Raw genomic sequence first — 18,053 nt, forward strand, 5'->3', positions numbered from 1 at the left:
TCCTGTCTGACCTTTGTGCACCAGCAAAGCCCAGTGAGGTACCACATTGTCCAGCAGCAACAAAGCAGCCTTCTCTTGCATCCTCTCATTTCTGGGCTTATCAGTATCTGTCTAGCACTCATGCATCTACTATCTCCACCATCTCCCATCACCTTAGAAGATGTTCATGACAGCCTGCTATCACTGTGACCTGCTACTCCTCAGGGGGAGCTGCTCAGTCTCTGTTCTTTTCTCCACTGCCTCCCATTTTCCTCCCACTCCTCTGCTCGCAGGAAGGTTTGTACGCACCGACGCTCTTGGGCCGAAGAAGGACGAGATCCTGTTTTCTGTGCTGCGCCCTGGCCACGTACGCACTGAGTAGCATAGGCAGGAGGTGAGTCAGCAAGTTTCCACTGACCTCACTGGTTCATCCCTGAAGTATATACAGTACAGCGAAACAATGTGGAGGAACCGCAGTTGAATCTGAATGTTTACTTTATTAAATGAGAAGCACAATATTGACATGGTGTTGCATGATTTCACATTTCACGTACAATGGCTGAAGGTTTTTTGCAGTGACTGTTTGATTCCTGAAGATAGCAAAGAAACAACTGTGATGAATCTGCCAGAGTCAGTCATAAAGAAATGGGTTAACACTTTACAATAAGGGTCCCTTAATTAACGTTAGTTAGCCTACATTATTAAGCATTAATTAACTGTTTACAGATATATTAACAATCATTATGTATTACCTAGGATTAGGAAACACATTAATTAATGTAGCCTATTAGTAAGCAGTTAATTAAAAAAGTTGAATAATGTAATTAGTTATCATTATGTATGCATTACTCAGAATTAATTAACACATGAGTTTATATATTAATACTTAATAATGTACTAACTAAAGTTAATTAAGGGACCCTTATTGTAAAGTGTTACCAAGAAATGAATTTGAAAGTTTGTTGCACAGATTAAAACCCAGTTCACCAGGATCACAGAACACATAATGCATTATATACTGTATTGATCTTTGTAAAAATGGATGATCCCACACAGTTTTAGTCAAGTAGTAATTTGAACTTTGTTTTAAGCCTTTAAAATTCTCCTGGCTTTTAATGGGTTTCAAAGCATTTATCAAATTCATTTTTTCCTCCCTCCCAAGGTTGTTTGTAAACAGCCAGATTTGAACCATGCGTATCATTATCATTTAGATTCTTAACATAACTGTAGTAGAGTCTGTGACTGGTCTGAGTGAGACGAATTCAAGTCCTGTGCAGTACTTTCATGTTTGTGACCACTAGGGGGACATGGATGTTCAGAGGAGTGTGTGCAGAGGATGCTGGGCTTAATGGCCTCTCTCACTGAGAAGAAGAATGGCGGATTATCAGGACAGGTCCGTCCCCTGGCGGCTTTAAACAGCTGCTCTGAGCTTCCGCTAACTGCAGTTAATCACTAAATGAACCCCAGTGAACTAATCCAATTGTTGTTCTAATCACTCCGCTTAAATGATTTGATACGCGCTCCAGTGTTTATGTTCTCTGTGAGGGTGTTGTTGTGTCCAATCACCACGACGCACTGTTCCACACAGCCACCTTGACGGGGCAGATCTTCAGGGGCTTGGGGTTACTCCCGTTGATGTTGGCCCCGGGGCAGAAGAAGGGGTACATCTTCTGGGTGAAGAAGTCGCTGAACGTGTAGATGGGCATCATGCTGATGGGGTTGGAGAAGGTGACCTCCCCGGAGTCGTAGTCCAGCTGCACCCTGACCCGGGTCAGATCCCCCTTCAGGTGAAGCGGGGTGCTGGGCCTCGTCATGGCCGAGTACTCGCCCTCGTAGTGCGAGATCATCCAAAAGCCGCCTTCGGGACAGCCCGAGATGCGGCCTTTCCTGTCGATGGACTCCTTGACCACGCCGAGCATCCAGTCCGCCTTGTCTCCCACCTCCACCTCCCAGGCGTGGCGGCCCGAGGTGAAGCCCTCCGAGCCCAGCACGAACACAAAGTGGCCGAAGCGCTCGGGGTTGTCCGGGAGCTGCCTCAGGGAGCCACTGTTGGCCACGCTGGTCAGGTCCGAGGAGAGGGACAGCAAGGAGTAGGAGGTGTTTGGGTCCAGGGTGATGGGCGCTGAAAAAGGACGAGAGAAGAAACAGATGAAGAGGATCGAGGGGACGACTTCCTCTCAGAATTGAAGGCCAGCATCAAGGTCACTTACTGTACTGGACCAGCTCCACCATCCTCTCCCACACGTGGTACTTGAGGGAGCTGACGTGCTTGGCCACATTTATGAGAGCACCTGCTGACACTTTCCCTGGGTCCTTGTGTGGGATCTGTGCCCTGAGAAAGAAAGATAACAAGTCAGTAATCTGCTATAAACAGATACGGCACAGGAGTCCTAAATGTTTCTCACCTTTTCTTTGTGTTGGCATAATTCTGAAATGAAGAGAAGAAGTGTTACAAATACTGGTTTGCGAGGTCAGACAAATTCAGTGGAGTGGTAACACTTCAAATTCTCTCACCTGAAGGAAGAGGCTATCACTGGACGCGATCTCGTTCTCGATGGCGATGACGGCGTGGGAGAAGGTGAGGATGTCTCTGGTGATGCCGTCGGACTTCTTCTTCACCAGCTCCCTCTTCTCCTCGTCCTCCTCCTGCAGAGCGGCCAGTCGCGCCTCCTCCTCCTTCTGCAGGAACTCCCGGAGCTGCTCAAACTCCTCCTTGATCTCCTTCTCCGTGGCCTGAGTCTGGTTCTGGCACAGGGTGGTCAACAAGAAAACACACTCAATGGCACTGATGCCATTCGAGTCGTAGTTGTGCAGTCTGAATCTCTTAGATGGTTTTAAACAAGCCTCATCTGTGTCATGACTCATATCTTCTATTGATCTACTGTACAGCTTGTCCTTTGTCAGTATAAGAGCAATAGGAGATCACGAGTCACACCTTTTTTATTCAAAATGGTCTTGAAACCTTGATTAATTGAATTCCCAGGCCTTAAAGAAAACAATCATAACCCTAATACAACCCCAATAGCAATCTTCTGTTTCTGTTTTTTCTCCCTTAGAGCAATCACTATGATATATTTCTTGGGTTCAGTTCATTTTTTCTACCAAAAAAACAAATTAAGACTGTCCAAAGCCACCCAACTCCACCCAAACTGTGACCTTAGAGCCTCCCTGAAGGAAAACTAGGTGGCTTCTTTAATGCCACGGTCGATGTGTTTACACACCAACAGCTTCAGCGATCATGCAGGTCCCCCAGTGTTTCGTGGATCTTTGTGTTTATTGATACCTTGATGTGGACAGTTGTGTCATCACACTCCTGCTTGGCCTCATACAGGTGACGCAGGTTTTTCTTCAAAGGAATCAGCTCTTTCTTCAGTTCTGCCTGGTGGGGCGTTAGAGAAAGTGTCAGGATGACAGAAAAACATGAAGCTGAAGATCATGCTCATTTTCAGTTAGGACTTGAGACTTTCAGTTTTGACATTTTAACTCCTAAGTGCTTCATAGTCTGTTTAAAACCAAAAACAAACTGCTGATAAAGGAGAGCACATCACCTTGAGGTCCTGAGCTCCTTCCTCTAAGGGACACACTCGATGTCCCTGGTGCTTCTTGGAGGTGTGACACACACAGCACAAGGCTTCAAAGTCATCTAGACAGAAGAGCTTGAGAACCTCCCCGTGTGTGGTGCACTTCACCTCCACCATCCCCGCATCCTCTCCTGCACCCGTCGTGGCCGTGGCCGTCTTGCTCTCCTGCTCCCTCAGGAAGCTGTCGGCCACATTCTTCAGGGCCAGGCTGACCGTGGGCTCCGTCAGGGAGCATTTCCTCCTGCAGACGGGACACTCTCGCCTGGCTTTCTTCTTGTTCCAGAACTGCTGCAGGCAGGCCCGGCAGAAGCTGTGGCTGCACTTGAGCACCACGGGTTCCTTGAAGATCTCACAGCAAACAGGACAGGACAGCTCGTCCTCCAGCACGGAGCCAGAGCGCGAGGAAGCAGCCCGCGGCCGAAGGGCCAGAGCTACCTTGGGACTCTGGAGGAAAGAAAGTTTCCCAGGTTGAGAGGAAGCTCGTGGGCGCAGCGACATGGCAGGTTCCTGTTGGCAGGCGTCTGCTTTTACAGCTGTGGCTGTGGCTGTTTTGTTACGGAAAGTGCTCTCTGTTAAAAAAAGAAGCACCACTCCTCTCTGACTGCAGTCCACAGAGTAATCTGGAGCCCGTTCATGGGCAACCAGGGTTATAGATCAACTGGGACCCGCAGAACAGGTTTGGTTCACTTGTAGTAAATACAGGACATGTCATCACCCCTCATCTGCCGGCCTCACCGGTGCTCTGTGATGCAGGACAGACTCCCGCTGAGTCAGAAGGGATGTTATTCTTCTACACAGAAGAAAGAACATGTGCTGCTGAGAGCACTATGGAAGATTTTCGTCTATTTTTTTAAGTGACAAGAACAGCAAATGCAGGAGGTAGAAGCTATGTACATAAGGGTGCTGTTGGTTTTATAAGGTGAACAGAATTCAGAACAGCTGAACAAAACATTGCTGTTACTGTTCACATTTATAGTCTACCAAGTGGATCTGGTGTTGAACTGGGACAGAGATCTTCACTTTGCCACCTTCTCTGATTTAGGTGTGAGGCCTGAGAATGACCCCGCTGAGCTTAACCAGCACTATCAAGTTTACCAGGGGAGCTCTTATTTCATTACCTCCGACAGCCTGCTGACACTCACACAGTGATTTTGCTGTCGAGTTAAATGTCATTTATATTTCAGGACACAGGAGGGAGCAGAAACACACACACACACACACACACACACATACAAGGAGAGGATAATACTGTTCACATCTCTCCTTATTCTCAACAACAGAAAAAACAGCTTCATCTCTTAACCATAGTGCAATGTGTATGTGTGTGTGTCAAAGACCAAACAGAGAGAAAAGTGCCATGTCAATGTTATTATTGCATTATAATTGGACAATGACAACAGTGTAATACAAAGCCATCAAAATAATGTGTTCTTCTCAGTGTTACAGTGTTCTAGCATCAGTTTCATTACATAATCCCATTTAGATACTCATTAACTGTAAAGAATGAAACAAAACTACAAAATAGCTTCATACATTTGGATATACTGAAAAGGTTAACACCAAAGGTTTCTCTCCCTCTCTCTTTTTTTTTGTTGTAAGACACGTGTTTGCCTACGCTGTGTAGTTGGTGCGACACTGCCTGCTTCTCTCTGAAGTCACTGTGACACATGATGGAAGTAGTTTGGTATCATTCTGCTCCAGTGACAGTAGATAATTCATTTTTCAGCACCATGCATCAGAAACCATACCTCTTCTAACAAAATGTATAAAATGCATGAAATGAGAAAAAAATAAAATAAAGGCATTTTGTTCTCAGTGGACCCATTTTCTTTTCATTTTTTCTTCTTCTTCCTCTTTCACAACTACTCCATCTCTCTTCTCTTTAATACTGCTCTCTGTAATGCTTGAAAACAAGTAAGTAGTTCCAACACAAATTCTTCATCTGTTACACACACACATCTTGTTTTAAAATAGACAGCACATCACTTCATATATAAAAACACGAACTATAAAAAAAAAAAAAAAAAAGAAAAACAAAAGGACACAAACCACGAATCTGCTTCTCGTTCCAACAAACTAACCTTCAGTAAAAAGTTCAATTTAACACTGATTCTCTCTTAACACTGTCAAATGTATGGAAGCGAGACTGGAATGTGTTGCCCTCTGCACAGTTGACGTCATTACAGCATGGAGCGTGTCAACAGTGAGTAAACACCACTGATATTTAAGTCAGGAGCTACAGTTTAAAATGACCTTGCTGCAACCGCATTGTTTCCTTTTACCATAAAAAAAAGAAAATTAACAAAAAAAACAAAAAAAAAAATTAAAAACCAGCAGAAATTCATGGAGGATAAAAACAGAACAGCACATGCTTGTAAAACGGATCTGTAACAGTAACATCGAGTGGTTCAGGATGACACTGCAGGGAGGCCGACGCCTTGTACTGTGCATTAACTGTGCCGCTCACCAGGTGAGGTACAGTGCGATCTCTGTTCACTCCTATAGTTGGTTTACAGCGCGGTGCGACACAGTGCAATGTGGAAAAAGAAAACTCACTTTTTTGTTTTTCCTTTTTCTTTGCTAAGTATCAAATATCTACTTAGTGTTAGCCGTTGTCTCTCACTTCTCCCATATTTAAAGACTTGTGCTGTACTTCCACTGCCAGCAACTACAACAATGACATGCAGGTTCGTGTGATGCGGCGGTCACAGGGAATGCTCATCAGCGTGCTCGTAGTGTCTGGATAAAGCCGGAAGACGAATAAAAGCACTTGGGAAGTCATCACAGTCGCGTTCTTCTTCCATTAACTGGCGTTATCCTCTTTGTCAGGCAGGAGTCTCCCCATATGGGTACACTTTAAATTAAAAAATAGTAGGAGTATACACTGGAATAAAAACAAACTCATGACGGTAGTGTTGTGTTTCCTAGTAGTGCTTAATGTTGAGGGCGTCGCGCGCAGAAGCCGTTCCGCTTCGTCCCGCTTCTGCGGCTACACCCGCCCAACCTTAGCGTCGCCGATGGCACCCCAGACGTCGAAAACAAACTCATCAGGGAAGGCGAAGTCTCCCAGGGTTTCGTCTAAAGCCTCGGCAAACTCATCAGGGTTCTTTTTGTCCTTTCCCAACTCCACCATGGTCGCAGCTGAGACAGACAGAGAGAGACATTTAGTGAACATAGTTGTAGTCAAGTTGTCCTTCACAACCACGTCTGTCCAAGTGTAATACTCTTTATATTGGAGATGTAGGAATTTAATAAAAGGTTTGAGTATTTTATTGCAATTGACCAGTACAGACAAGTTAAAAACACTCTGCCTCAGGCTCGAGCTGTTGAGAGCACGGAGCCATTAAAGAAATAAAAAATGTCCTTCATAGTTTTCCTGTGACACTGATGCCTCTTGTGATGGCTCACCACATAGCTGTTATTCGGTTTGTTCTTTTACTCTTATTGTGTTGTGATCATCATAAACTGGATTTCCTTTTTCGAACTCCAGAGCTAAAATCTTGTTTTGTTTTCAGTGGTCACTGCAGGCTGCTATCGAGGCCTCTGTGTCCTGTGAGACTGATCTATTATCAGATTATTAGGAGGAGGTAATAAATAATTTGTGGTTGCTGTGGCTTCCACCTTTTTCCCTTTGACCACAAAACTCTAACCAGGTCATCCTGGAGTGCACATGCACAGCCAAATTTGAAGAATTTTCCTCCAGGCATTGTTGAATAACACTAACTACTTATGACACCAGTAGAGCCAGAACACACACATACATACACACACACACACACACTTACCAAGCTCGCTGTCTCTGATGCCCATGTAACTCTCAAGTAGGTCGTCGACTTTCTCAATGGCCTTTTCCTCAAATGCAGAAGGCTGGAGGGAAAACAAACACAACACACAAACTCAGGAGAGACAACAACGACAACGACGACAACATACACATTCCCGAGCAGCATAGAAACCTGTTCTGAACCAACAGGTGCTGTAAACACACTCACCAGTTCTTCAACAGTGGCAGGACCTTTAGACCTCAGTCGTAGAGTTCCCCTGCCGGTCCCCAGCTGAACCCCCGATGCCGACCGGGACCCTCCAGACCGCTGGCTGATCATATCTACACCAAAAAAAAAAAAAAATCACACCTCTTTTATAAAGACCAGGGGAAAAAATGCCTTCCTTCTTTACTTTACAGCTGTTGTTTTACAGTGCTGACCACTGGTTGATTGTGAATTGGCCCCAATTTCTAAATAAAGTTTTAAACTAAACAAAACATCTGACTATATATATCATACTTTCATCTTCTCTCGTATTCCATCTTATATAAAATAATTTTCAGGCTGTTGCACATTTTAATTGTTGAAAATGGCTTAATAGCTCCTGTGTTTTACTATGAGCAGCAAGAGCACTTATTTCATTAGGTTTGGCTTCCGTCTAATGATTTTCTATGATAAGATTGTGGAATAAAATCTAACCTGAAGCTTTCACAGCCACAAGTGTGACAATATTACTGGCCATTAGTGGATTGTTAGGCTACTCCATTACCTCAGAGAGCATAATGGTTGTTTCAGGGTGTGTAAATGAGGCTGAAAACACCACACCACTGTCTTCCAAATGTCACAATTAAACTTAAACTGTTTCTCCCTCCCACACTCACCGAAGGCTTTGAGAGGCTCCACCAGCTTGATGGTGAAGTCCTTCCCTTTGGGCAGCTCCTTCAGCATCTTGGCCACCTCGTAGTGTCGGCAGCCGATCAGGCGATGGCCGTTGATAGACTCGATCATGTCGCCCACGTTAATGACCTGGATCTGGTGGATGACGCTCCCCTCGCGGATTCTCTGTCAGCGGTAAATATCAATTGAATAATTCAGTGAGCTACTGACACAGCTTGTTGTTTCCCATAAATACATGCAATCTGTTCTTTTTTTTAAGTGCAGCGGTTATTTTCTAAGTTTAGTCCAGGGTCATGTCCCCCCCCCTGTGGATACTTGAGTCAAAACAAATCAATTTTCTAGGACATCTTAATGTTCCTCACCTTGATGAAGGCGTAGCCAGCTCCATTATCGGTGATCGTCAACCCTAGTGCATCCTCCCCTTTGTACACTTCTATTTCCTTCTTCTGGCCTTTAATGTGGGCAAAAATAAAGTCCTCTAGTCCAATCTGACCTCCCAACAGTTTGTCCATGTCCACCTTGTGAGTGTTTAGTGTGCAAAACATAACCTGTGGAGGGACACAACAGACAAATGGCAATTACAAATGATGTTTTCGGCTTCAATCGACTGCAGCACACCTATTGATTCTCACACCCACCACATGCAGCAGTGGGGCTGCAGCTGATGATTATTTATAGATTGAGTTATTTTACCTATTTATTGATTGATTGTTTAGTCAATAAAACGCAGAGGAATGGTGGAATGAGTGTGCCAATCACAGCTCAGCAAAGTTCAAGCTGAAATATTTAAAGGGTCCCAAAAGAAAACCCAAAGATGTAGAGTTAACCGTGATTCACAGTGAAGCAAAGAGAAACAGAAAGCCGTCATTTGCGAGGCTGGGACCAAAGAATCTGGAGCATTTTTCTTTATTTTTCCAATGAATTATTAAAACTGCGATTAACTGATCCAGTCCTGGTCAACAGGCTGACTCACCTCAGATGGAGGTATCCCAAAGGCCTCACCAATCTTGGCATAGAGTTCCCGGACGTTGCTGAAGCCCTCGATGCGGCCGGTGGGGCTACCGTGAGCGAGCTGGGTGTGGAAGATGAGGCGAGGGCGCATGCTGCTGGGTGGAGGAGGCAGACCCTCGGAGGTGGCGCCTTCTCCCAGCCCGACGACACCTCCATCTAGGCCATCCATACCTGGCACATTGAGACCTGCACGGATGGGCTCCGCTTCCTCGTTCTCCACTAACGGGGACGCCTTCTTCCTTCTTCCCAAACCCAGAGGCATAGTAGTAGTCCTGCAGAGAGGTGGGGGTGGGGGCGGTGGGTAGGAGGGGAGGGAGGCTGCTCTGGGGAGGGAGTTATGCTACAATCCAGGCCACCATACACCTGTTCAGCCGAAGCAGCTGCAGGTTTGTCTGTTGGGATGTTTCAGACCAGCTACAGAGCTGTCTCAGCCAGGCACTGTGAGGATTTACACATGCACACATCAGAGCAGTTCACATAACTGTCTGTCTGTCTGTCTGAGAGGTCCAGCACCCTGCAGTGGGAGGTCTTCAGCTGTAACACACAAACACACACTGGTTAATACTCATACATTTACCACAGCAATGACATCTTCTTCATAAACGCAGCAGCTTGTAGCTTAGACCCTGTGCAGGTGCATGTATCCCCTCAAAGCAGCATGTACTAGTGCTGCTAACCCTATGACAAATTATAATTAGCAATGTAAGCATAGCTCTTTCTTAATACTGTACCTTGCTAATGTTAGCAGGTAGTGCTGACACACTTCTTAATCTTTCACTCCTAGCAGCAACACAGACACAACTCATCTCATGTAGCCACCAACTTAGCATTTAGCCACTGAAAACGGAAGCTAAATCAGTGTCTTGTTTATCCCCGTAGTGAAATTATCGCTTTACTCTTTACCTGACATATGGAGATTAGTTAGCCAGATTACCTAAAATCGGTGAATGTTGGCCAGACAGTGGAGTAAAACACAGCACAGGCCGGTTGTTTTCTTACCGGAGCAGGAGTTTTAGCCAAGTGTCGTTAGCCACCTCTTCCTGCTAGCTTAGCCTGCTAACGGGGCTGCTGCTGCTGCTGGGAGTTGTTGTGAAAAAATAACAACGTCAGGCCGCAGAAAAGGAAGAAGTGGTGTGTTTTTTTGTTGCTCCGCTGCGGGACAGGTCGGCTCATCCAGCGGGCAGATTTGTAGTAGGGTAAATTGAGTGTGTCTGTATCGGTATGCAGGGGTAGATTTATCTCTGTCTGCCCAGCAGGGGTGGTTGGTCACTGTGACGCCTTCAGGGTCCCTCGTAAAAACCGCACTTCTCAGTGGAGCGATTGTAAGTCGTAACAGTGGTGTAAAAAGTATTCAGGCCCTTTACTGAGGTAAAAGTGCAAATAATGTATTGTACAAATACTCTATTACACCGCCTCTATTACCTTAAATGACACAATTCACCATCAGGTGATGGAAATACAGGGGAATAATAGGCCTATAATCTGTATAACATGCTGTCAGTAAATCACATGCTGCAGTTTTTGGCTGGATTAGTTTGTCTGCTGTCAATCCAGAAAGCAAACTTTTAACTTATTGTTTTGTCGTTGTACTTTTGGCCTCTGACTTTTTTTCTTTCTTTCTTATTTTAGTTCAATCAGCGGTTGACTGGTTAATTAAAAGCATCAAACCATCAACTAAAAGAAAAGGAAGAAAATCTTTACATTTTATGATCAAAATAGACAACCCTATTTTTTCTGTCAACAAGTTCATTGATTGACCTCATCACATCAGATCTTAAAATCTTAATTAATAGGCTAGTGGTAAATGTGACTTGAAACAAAGTGGGGTAAAAAACTTTTAATTGTGTGTCGTGGGCTATTGACTTCCCCCAAAGTCATTCTGCTTCCCCTTCTGAAAATCCAATGTACAACCCATTGTGCATCGACAGCCTCGGTAGTAGTGGTGAGTATATACTGCCCTCCGGTGGCCACAGGGTGCAACTACTTCTAACTGCGTTTGATTAATGGAGTTAAAAATAATCATTGTAGAAACAGGTTAGGGAATTTATGAATTCAGTGTGATATGTTGTACTTAATGTGTACTATTGTAACGTTCATATTGTGGATATGTGCACTTCATATACACCATATTTGAAAATCTACTTTGTTCATTAAAGAGAAAAAAAATATGCATAAGTCTCAAACTGTCTTTTTTCAGCCACTGCTATTTGTTAAAGTCATGAGTGTGTAGTCAACAGCACAAAGAGGTCACTATAATTTTAACTACTAATGCAGACTGTGTTTGTCTAAGACATGTGGTGAATCCTACATGTCTATTCTCTTTTAAGAGATAATTGAAGATGACAAAGAAAAAGTGTTTTTTGTGTGACAAACTATTGAATTTATATGAAAATAAGAATTAAAAAAAAAAGTCATAGATCAACAATACCGAGACAAGATAGAGATTTTGGGAGAAACACTTTAATTGTTAAAATGTCCTCAATAATTAAAACATACAGGCTATAATCAATGAGATATTTGCCAGTTTCTTTAATTAATGTGGAAATGTAAATCATCACAGCTTAGGAAAGATCTATTAAAAGTTTTCATCCCATTATCAATTCATAAAAGCTTTATTGTGAAAAATCATCCTGAATCCCACCCTGAAGAATTTCATAACTACATAAACAAGAGGTAAACAGAAATAATGCTTACACTTTTTTTTCCTTAAAAAGGAAGACATTAAGAAATAAAATATTCTTTTTTAAAACAAAAAAAGTAAAACATTACAGAGATTACACATCTCTACATTCATGTTAAACCACATGTTTGTGTTTGAAACTTAAAACTCCACCAGGAGTAGGATGAGGCAAGTAATGATCGTCATGAGGTTTGCTTCGTCTCCTTTGACAATCACATCAACAAAAACGAAAAGGAAAAGAAAAAAAATCAAATGTGCAAATGAACCAAGTGGTTAACCAGCTTTCATCTTCACGACAGTCGAAGCTGCACAGGGCCTAATGTGACAGAGTTCAACATTGAACTGTGTAACTTCGTCATACTTCCGAACACTGGTGCGAAAGCTGTCAGGTAATGAGCGATAAGAGAAGGCATGATAATATAAGACAGAGTAATCAAACAAAAATATATTTAGGCCTTTAAATCAGGGGCTTAAACTTGTTTTCACATCTCTATCTCTGAAAAGAGTGACCCTGGTACCATTAATAATTCACCAGGGTTATACAAGAAAAAAACAACAACATAGAACACAGACTGGCTTTAGATGAAATAATCAGTCAACAGACTAAAGGAACAATATATGATAATAACTAAAATATCATATACACATTGTGTATCTTCAGAAGGGTACGATTCAAAGGATAAGATTTTGGTAATGTGGTGGTGGTCACACACACACACACGACAGGACACGCACATGCTCTCGACATATACTTTTAGACACACACATACTTACATATACTATAATACATAGGGACTATTATTTGGCACAGGAAGTCGAATATCTTACACAATAAAGTGATGTAGTATGAGAGATAGTAAAAGTAAACATTTCGCAACAAGTGCCATCTTTAAACACAGGGGATGCAGCTTCTTTATCTGTCTGTCTGTCCTATATTTAAAAACCTCTATAATGCTTTATCACTGCGTGGAACTCAGTGGGATCGTTCATACGTGAGGTTACGTCACCGAAACTTTACACGTCTTAATTATAACTGGAGATGTCTGCGCCCCAGTATTTGTAGGCTTGGGTTAGGGATTAGGTGCAGCCCTACAAATAGGGGTAACCAAACACTTAGTTGTATTATGACACTGACAAAGACGATCTATCTGTCCATCCCGCTAAATGCTGATGGGGTTTCACTATGTTTAATATTAGTGCCGATGCTAATGACTAAATCTGTGTATTCCTATCTGACAACCCCAATGTTTTCACCTCTCAGGACCCCACACACACAGTATTTAAACCTCAGTTTTAACCAAAATCATATCCTGTTAAATTAATGTAGTTATAGCTACATTCAAGCATGCGTGAGTGAACCTGAGGTAATAGTTACATAGCTCGCTCCCTGCTCTGTTAAACCACTTCCAAATACTGCTGCGGTGAAACCAAATCCTTAGTTGCTTGCTGATTGAAATTATTTTAAGTGGTAGAATTCAGTGAAGTATTAAAAAAATACTCCTACTCTCCTTCTTGCAGTCAAATAACCTATGACTTGACACACTGTATGATTACCTATATACATACCATTATACTTCCTACTGTTTGAAATCTTGAGGATTTGACATTTTCACAGGCCGTTGCTAAACACTGTTACTCAACCTCAGCTGAATGCGCACACACAAAGCCAAAAGTCAGCTGTCCTGTCAGTCTCCAAGTCTCAAGACTCTCATTAAACTGACTGGATACTTGGTAAGGAATATGGGTTCTGTGATCAGAGACAGTAAAACTAAACCCAGCCGCAACCCAAATCTGCCTAGGAGAGTGTCATCGGAAATGTTACCTTGCCTTATGTTTTTTGTCTATGTTTTTTGTGTCATCGTCGTCTCATGGTCACGGTGGAAGGATCTGCTTGAGTGCGTCACGTGTGCTTTGGTCTAGTTTGTCGGGGAATTTCACAGTGAAGTCCAGGATCATGTCGCCCCTCTTTTCGGGGCACTTGGAAAGCGGCAGTCCTTCTCCGGCTATGCGCTTTTTCATTCCAGGTTTAACAACGTCTCTGGAGGTCACAGTGATGGTCCGGCCATCTAGTGTCCGGGCGTTGACGGTGCATCCACACAACGCCTGGAGAGATGGAGAGAGAGAGAGAGAATGGACAAGGTAAATGAGAGTGAGAAAAATGTGATAATCAAATTCTTTGCTCAAAATGTTTCTGAAACAGTAAGTTAAGTTAAAAGGGATAGTTCACCCAAAATTGAAATTTCACTCATTATCTACTCACCCTCATGTCGACTAAGGGCTGGGAGAAGTTTCAGAGTTCTCCGTGCCTTCTCTGAGTTACAGGGGGTCTCGGCGTAGCAGTGCATGTCCATATAACGGTTGCAAATGGATACCAAAATTGTCTTCGTAACAAAAAGACACACCAAAAAACATCCAAATACCTCCATGCTGCTCGTATGTAATGTCCGTCTTGTATTGAAGCCCCGAAATACAAAATTGTTCCGAAAAAATTAAATAAGTCTATATTTCAAGCTTGTTTTGTAGCGGAAGCTCCTCATCCCGGTTCGTGGACGAACAAGCTTCAATACAAGACGGACATTACATGCAAGCAGCATGGAGGTATTTGGATGTTTTTTGGTGTGTCTTTTTGTTACAAAGACAATTTTGGTATCCATTTGCAACCGTTATATGGACATGCACTGCTACGCCGAGACCCCGCTGTAACTCAGAGAAGCCACGGAGGACTCTGAAACTTCTCCCAGCCCTTAGTCGACATGAGGGTGAGTAGATAATGAGTGAAATTTCAATTTTGGGTGAACTATCCCTTTAAATTAAGTCCTGATTATCCTCGTTCACTTACTTCTCTGAGTGATATTTTTGCAGGGTAAATTATATCGGATCCTTCTCTTCTGAACACCGGGTGGGGTTTATCTTTGACCACAAACACCACGTCTGCAGGAATGTTGGTGGGAGTCTCGTCCCCCTCCCTGGGAAAGGTGATTTTCGTCCCCTCCTTCCAGCCACGCTTGATGTCCACCGTTAAAATCTTGTCTTCGTTGCGCATGGTGCAGCCGTCCGGGTTGAGTCTCTTGCGGGAGATCTTCATCTTCTTGGTGCAACCCGAGTAAACCTCCTCGAGGCTCACCTTCAGCTCGTGCACCACGGGCGGGTCCTTCTTCTTCTCGTGCGCTCTGCGAGGGCCTCCCGGGTGGGATTTAAAGGACCGGTGGAACCCGCCCATGCCGCCCATCCCTCCCATCCCTCCCATGCCGAACGCCGAGAAGGGGTCTTGGATGTCCATGTCGTCCTCCCCGTTTTGCGCGAAGAAGTGATCGAACGGACCGCGGCCGCCGAAGAACTCGGCGAACATCGCGTGAGGGTCTCCGTGGAAGGTGTAGTTGAAGCTTTGGCCGCTGTGTCCTCCACCTCCACCACCAGCTGAACCCTTTAATCCTAAACAGAAAAGACACAGAGAAACATCGCTGGGATCCTTAATATCATTTTCAATGGTGTTATATCTTGATATCAATATCACTGTATAATATCAACTATTATGATACAAAGAAAATGAAGTACTTCGCCTCTGACAGAAAGATTATTAACACAATACTTTATTCGATATCTCTGAGACAGAAAAAACAAACAAACACACACCAGCTGATAAATGGTTTTCCCTGATCCTTCAGACTTTTGGATTTCAATACAAACACCAGTATTAAAAATCCATTATGAGTTGAGCTCAAGTTAGAAATCAATAAACGTCTCTGTGGAACCACCAAAAGCTTTCACAAATGAAGCAATTAAATACTCAGCAGCACAGTGCTGAAATAATGGATCAGGGTGCATAGTGTTTCCTCAATCATGTTTGTTTGCTGCTGTTTTCTTTTTTTAAAAGTCATTTATCAAACCATTACAGCATAATTATTAACATTTTGAAACAGAATATCACAAGTGCTAATAGTAACACCCATGCTTAATTTGACCATTAATCTCCACAGAATTTCAATTTATAAGCTGCTAATGAAAATATGAATGACTTGGCCATGATGCAAAGGAGGAAAGTTACAATTTATTTTCTTTCAAGCTTTTAAACCTCCAAAAGTCAAATCTGTGTCAGGTCTCTGTCACAGCCCTGGAGGATAATCTGTGCCTTTCTGGACCTGTTAAACAGGATTCATAATCACTCCAGTGGCAGTCTGAAAGGTCAGGCAAGAACTAGTACTTTCCAGTAAATTCTCCAGCTAGCAGCTACTCCTATTGTACACACACAGACACACACACTACACACTACACACACCACACACACCCCTCTTCATTGTGCGGTCACTGGGGTGTTAAAAAAAGAAAAGAAAGAAAGATAACCAGACGCAGCAATGAGCGATATGGAGGATGCACCACCAGATGCAACACATTCAGAGATTGCAATGCAAACCCAAAACTGAGAGGGGTTTGCTGAAAAATAAAAGTAAAGCAGGAGTTGCACGAAAAGTAACAGTGAGTGACACAGGACGGTGCACACATACACACACACAGAGAGTAGAGTTACCTTCTTCTCCAAAGCGATCATAGATGTCCTTCTTCTTGGCATCACTGAGGACATCATAGGCTTCTGCGATCTCCTTGAATTTATCCTCCGCTCCGGGAGACTTGTTCTTGTCGGGATGGTAGCGCAGGGCCTGCTTTCTGTACGCCTTTTTTATCTCATCTTCGGACGCACCTTTGGCTATCCCTAGCACTTTGTAGTAATCTTTACCCATTTTTATTACAATGACCGATTCACTGTCCTATATTTCTACTTTTATTTACAAAAACATTATTCTCACAAGTCGTTTTCAGTTTTTTGCTCGTTCACATCCAGTGTGTCCTGTCCTGTCCTGTGCGGGACAGGTTACACACACACATACACGCTTCTCAACACAGCTGTCACTGCGGCGGCTTGTAGCTGTAGCTGCGACTCGGCTCGGCTAGCTAACCCACCGTTAGCCTCTCACACTTTCTACTTGTTTTTTTTTACTTTCTACTCGACGACAAGGGAATTAAATGAAGCGGTTTAACTCTTTAACTTTATCCACATCGCCACTATTAACTTGTTTGTACCGGGAGTAACGTTAGTGTCCTCCGGGCGATGCCGCCGCCGCCGCCGAGCTGCAAAACCAGGCGAGGAAACTTCTGGAAGAAGCTGCTGCTGCTGCTGCTGCTGCTGCTGTGTGTCATCATCACTGCCGCGCCGAGAGCACTCACCCTCCGCTACTTCCGGTTTCCACCACACCGCCACCACCGCTCAGTGGTTTCCACACCGAGAAGTGCTCACTCAGGTCTGTGTTTAAATTTTTTTTTTTTTTTTTTTTTTTAATTGCCAAGGAGAGTTAGACGCATCTCCGATTGCAATAACTCCAGTCTGGTTGTGTAAAAATAAAACATAATTAAAGGGCAATATCAGCTGCTTTCCGCTGCTGCTGACCCATCTAATCAATTTTGATTCGAGTACGCATGCGCAAGTGCGTTGGCTCCTGCTTGCTGCGTTTAAGGCCGATACGGCAAAGCACAATCCACTATTCCATCACTAGATAGATACCGGTAGATAAACTTTATTCCAGACTCGGGGTCACTATATAAAAACACACAAGACAAAGATTTAACAAAAAAACAAAACAAAAAGAGCACAGTAAAAAGATAAATTCATACTTAAAAGGCATTTGTACCAGTGCCTCCATAGCTCAGTGTATCTAGCCTGTGGCACTGTAGGCTACCCAATATTTATAATACCAAAACAATGTTATTGTCGGAATCATTTAAACGGCAGATGAACTTATACAAGATGTTTCTCAGGGCGGTTTGGAGTGTATTAAAGCAGATATCACTGGCACGGCCGTTTCGGCTAATGCTGCGTTCAAGGCAGGCTTTTGAAACCGTAAGTTACAGCTTCAAGTCACAACTACGACTTGGTAGCGTTCCAGGTAACCCGTAGCTCGTGTTTTTACCGTCCTGTTGTCTGTGAAAGTTCCCTATAACGGCCACTCGTAACTTCCGACCCGTGAACTCGTACCAGATCGAACTGGTATGACTTCACAGGAAGGAAAAACAAAGTACGAGTTTCCGTGAACGCACCATGAGTTAGCAGCCCCCGCCCTTGTCAGGCATCAATTGGTCCTCGTGCTACGT

General features: G+C 43.6%; 3 protein-coding genes across 4 annotated transcripts; all 3 read right to left on the reverse strand.

Moving 5' to 3' along the window:
- Positions 1-967: 967 nt before the first annotated feature.
- LOC146982822 (E3 ubiquitin-protein ligase TRIM39-like) lies at positions 968-4,302 on the reverse strand. Of its 2 annotated transcripts, XM_085784007.1 has the most exons (6): positions 3,528-4,301; positions 3,263-3,358; positions 2,494-2,724; positions 2,385-2,407; positions 2,190-2,311; positions 971-2,101 (listed from the first exon to the last, which is right to left on the reverse strand). In XM_085784007.1, exons 1-6 carry the CDS (start codon positions 4,056-4,058, stop codon positions 1,542-1,544), a joined length of 1,563 nt encoding a protein of 520 aa, XP_085640133.1. In that variant the 5' UTR covers positions 4,059-4,301; the 3' UTR covers positions 971-1,541. The 2 variants fall into 2 exon arrangements, with proteins under 2 accessions (XP_085640134.1, XP_085640133.1); XM_085784008.1 differs by lacking the exon at positions 2,385-2,407 and having other exon boundaries at positions 968-2,101; positions 3,528-4,302.
- Positions 4,303-4,913: 611 nt separating this feature from the next.
- Positions 4,914-10,538, reverse strand: gipc1 (GIPC PDZ domain containing family, member 1). Its single transcript, XM_085784009.1, has 7 exons — positions 10,232-10,538; positions 9,195-9,766; positions 8,584-8,769; positions 8,206-8,386; positions 7,553-7,665; positions 7,346-7,427; positions 4,914-6,701 (listed from the first exon to the last, which is right to left on the reverse strand). The coding sequence occupies exons 2-7, from the start codon at positions 9,492-9,494 to the stop codon at positions 6,550-6,552; spliced, it is 1,014 nt and encodes a 337-aa protein (XP_085640135.1). The 5' UTR covers positions 9,495-9,766; positions 10,232-10,538; the 3' UTR covers positions 4,914-6,549.
- Positions 10,539-11,748: 1,210 nt separating this feature from the next.
- dnajb1a (DnaJ heat shock protein family (Hsp40) member B1a) lies at positions 11,749-17,122 on the reverse strand. The gene is made up of 3 exons (XM_085784010.1): positions 16,438-17,122; positions 14,752-15,344; positions 11,749-14,015 (listed from the first exon to the last, which is right to left on the reverse strand). The coding sequence occupies exons 1-3, from the start codon at positions 16,646-16,648 to the stop codon at positions 13,785-13,787; spliced, it is 1,035 nt and encodes a 344-aa protein (XP_085640136.1). The 5' UTR covers positions 16,649-17,122; the 3' UTR covers positions 11,749-13,784.
- Positions 17,123-18,053: the final 931 nt, after the last annotated feature.

Source organism: Trachurus japonicus, chromosome 8 (genome assembly GCF_045865225.1).
Source record: "Trachurus japonicus isolate A0001 chromosome 8, Traja_1.0".
In the NCBI taxonomy this organism is placed as follows: Eukaryota; Metazoa; Chordata; class Actinopteri; order Carangiformes; family Carangidae; genus Trachurus; species Trachurus japonicus.

Excerpts from the sequence above, each read along its gene's own strand:
- dnajb1a (XM_085784010.1), bottom strand. The coding sequence starts at position 16,648 with ATGGGTAAAGATTACTACAAAGTGCTAGGGATAGCCAAAGGTGCGTCC. Across the intron at positions 15,345-16,437 it reads TGATCGCTTTGGAGAAGAAG|GATTAAAGGGTTCAGCTGGT; the intron begins GTAACTCTACTC and ends TTTTCTGTTTAG. Across the intron at positions 14,016-14,751 it reads CAAAAATATCACTCAGAGAA|GCGTTGTGTGGATGCACCGT; the intron begins GTAAGTGAACGA and ends CCATCTCTCCAG.
- gipc1 (XM_085784009.1), bottom strand. The coding sequence starts at position 9,494 with ATGCCTCTGGGTTTGGGAAGAAGGAAGAAGGCGTCCCCGTTAGTGGAG. Across the intron at positions 8,770-9,194 it reads TTGGGATACCTCCATCTGAG|GTTATGTTTTGCACACTAAA; the intron begins GTGAGTCAGCCT and ends GTCCCTCCACAG. Across the intron at positions 7,428-7,552 it reads CTGCCACTGTTGAAGAACTG|CCTTCTGCATTTGAGGAAAA; the intron begins GTGAGTGTGTTT and ends TTTTCCCTCCAG.
- LOC146982822 (XM_085784007.1), bottom strand. The coding sequence starts at position 4,058 with ATGTCGCTGCGCCCACGAGCTTCCTCTCAACCTGGGAAACTTTCTTTC. Across the intron at positions 2,725-3,262 it reads ACACAACTGTCCACATCAAG|AACCAGACTCAGGCCACGGA; the intron begins GTATCAATAAAC and ends ACCCTGTGCCAG. Across the intron at positions 2,408-2,493 it reads GTGATAGCCTCTTCCTTCAG|AATTATGCCAACACAAAGAA; the intron begins GTGAGAGAATTT and ends TCTTCATTTCAG.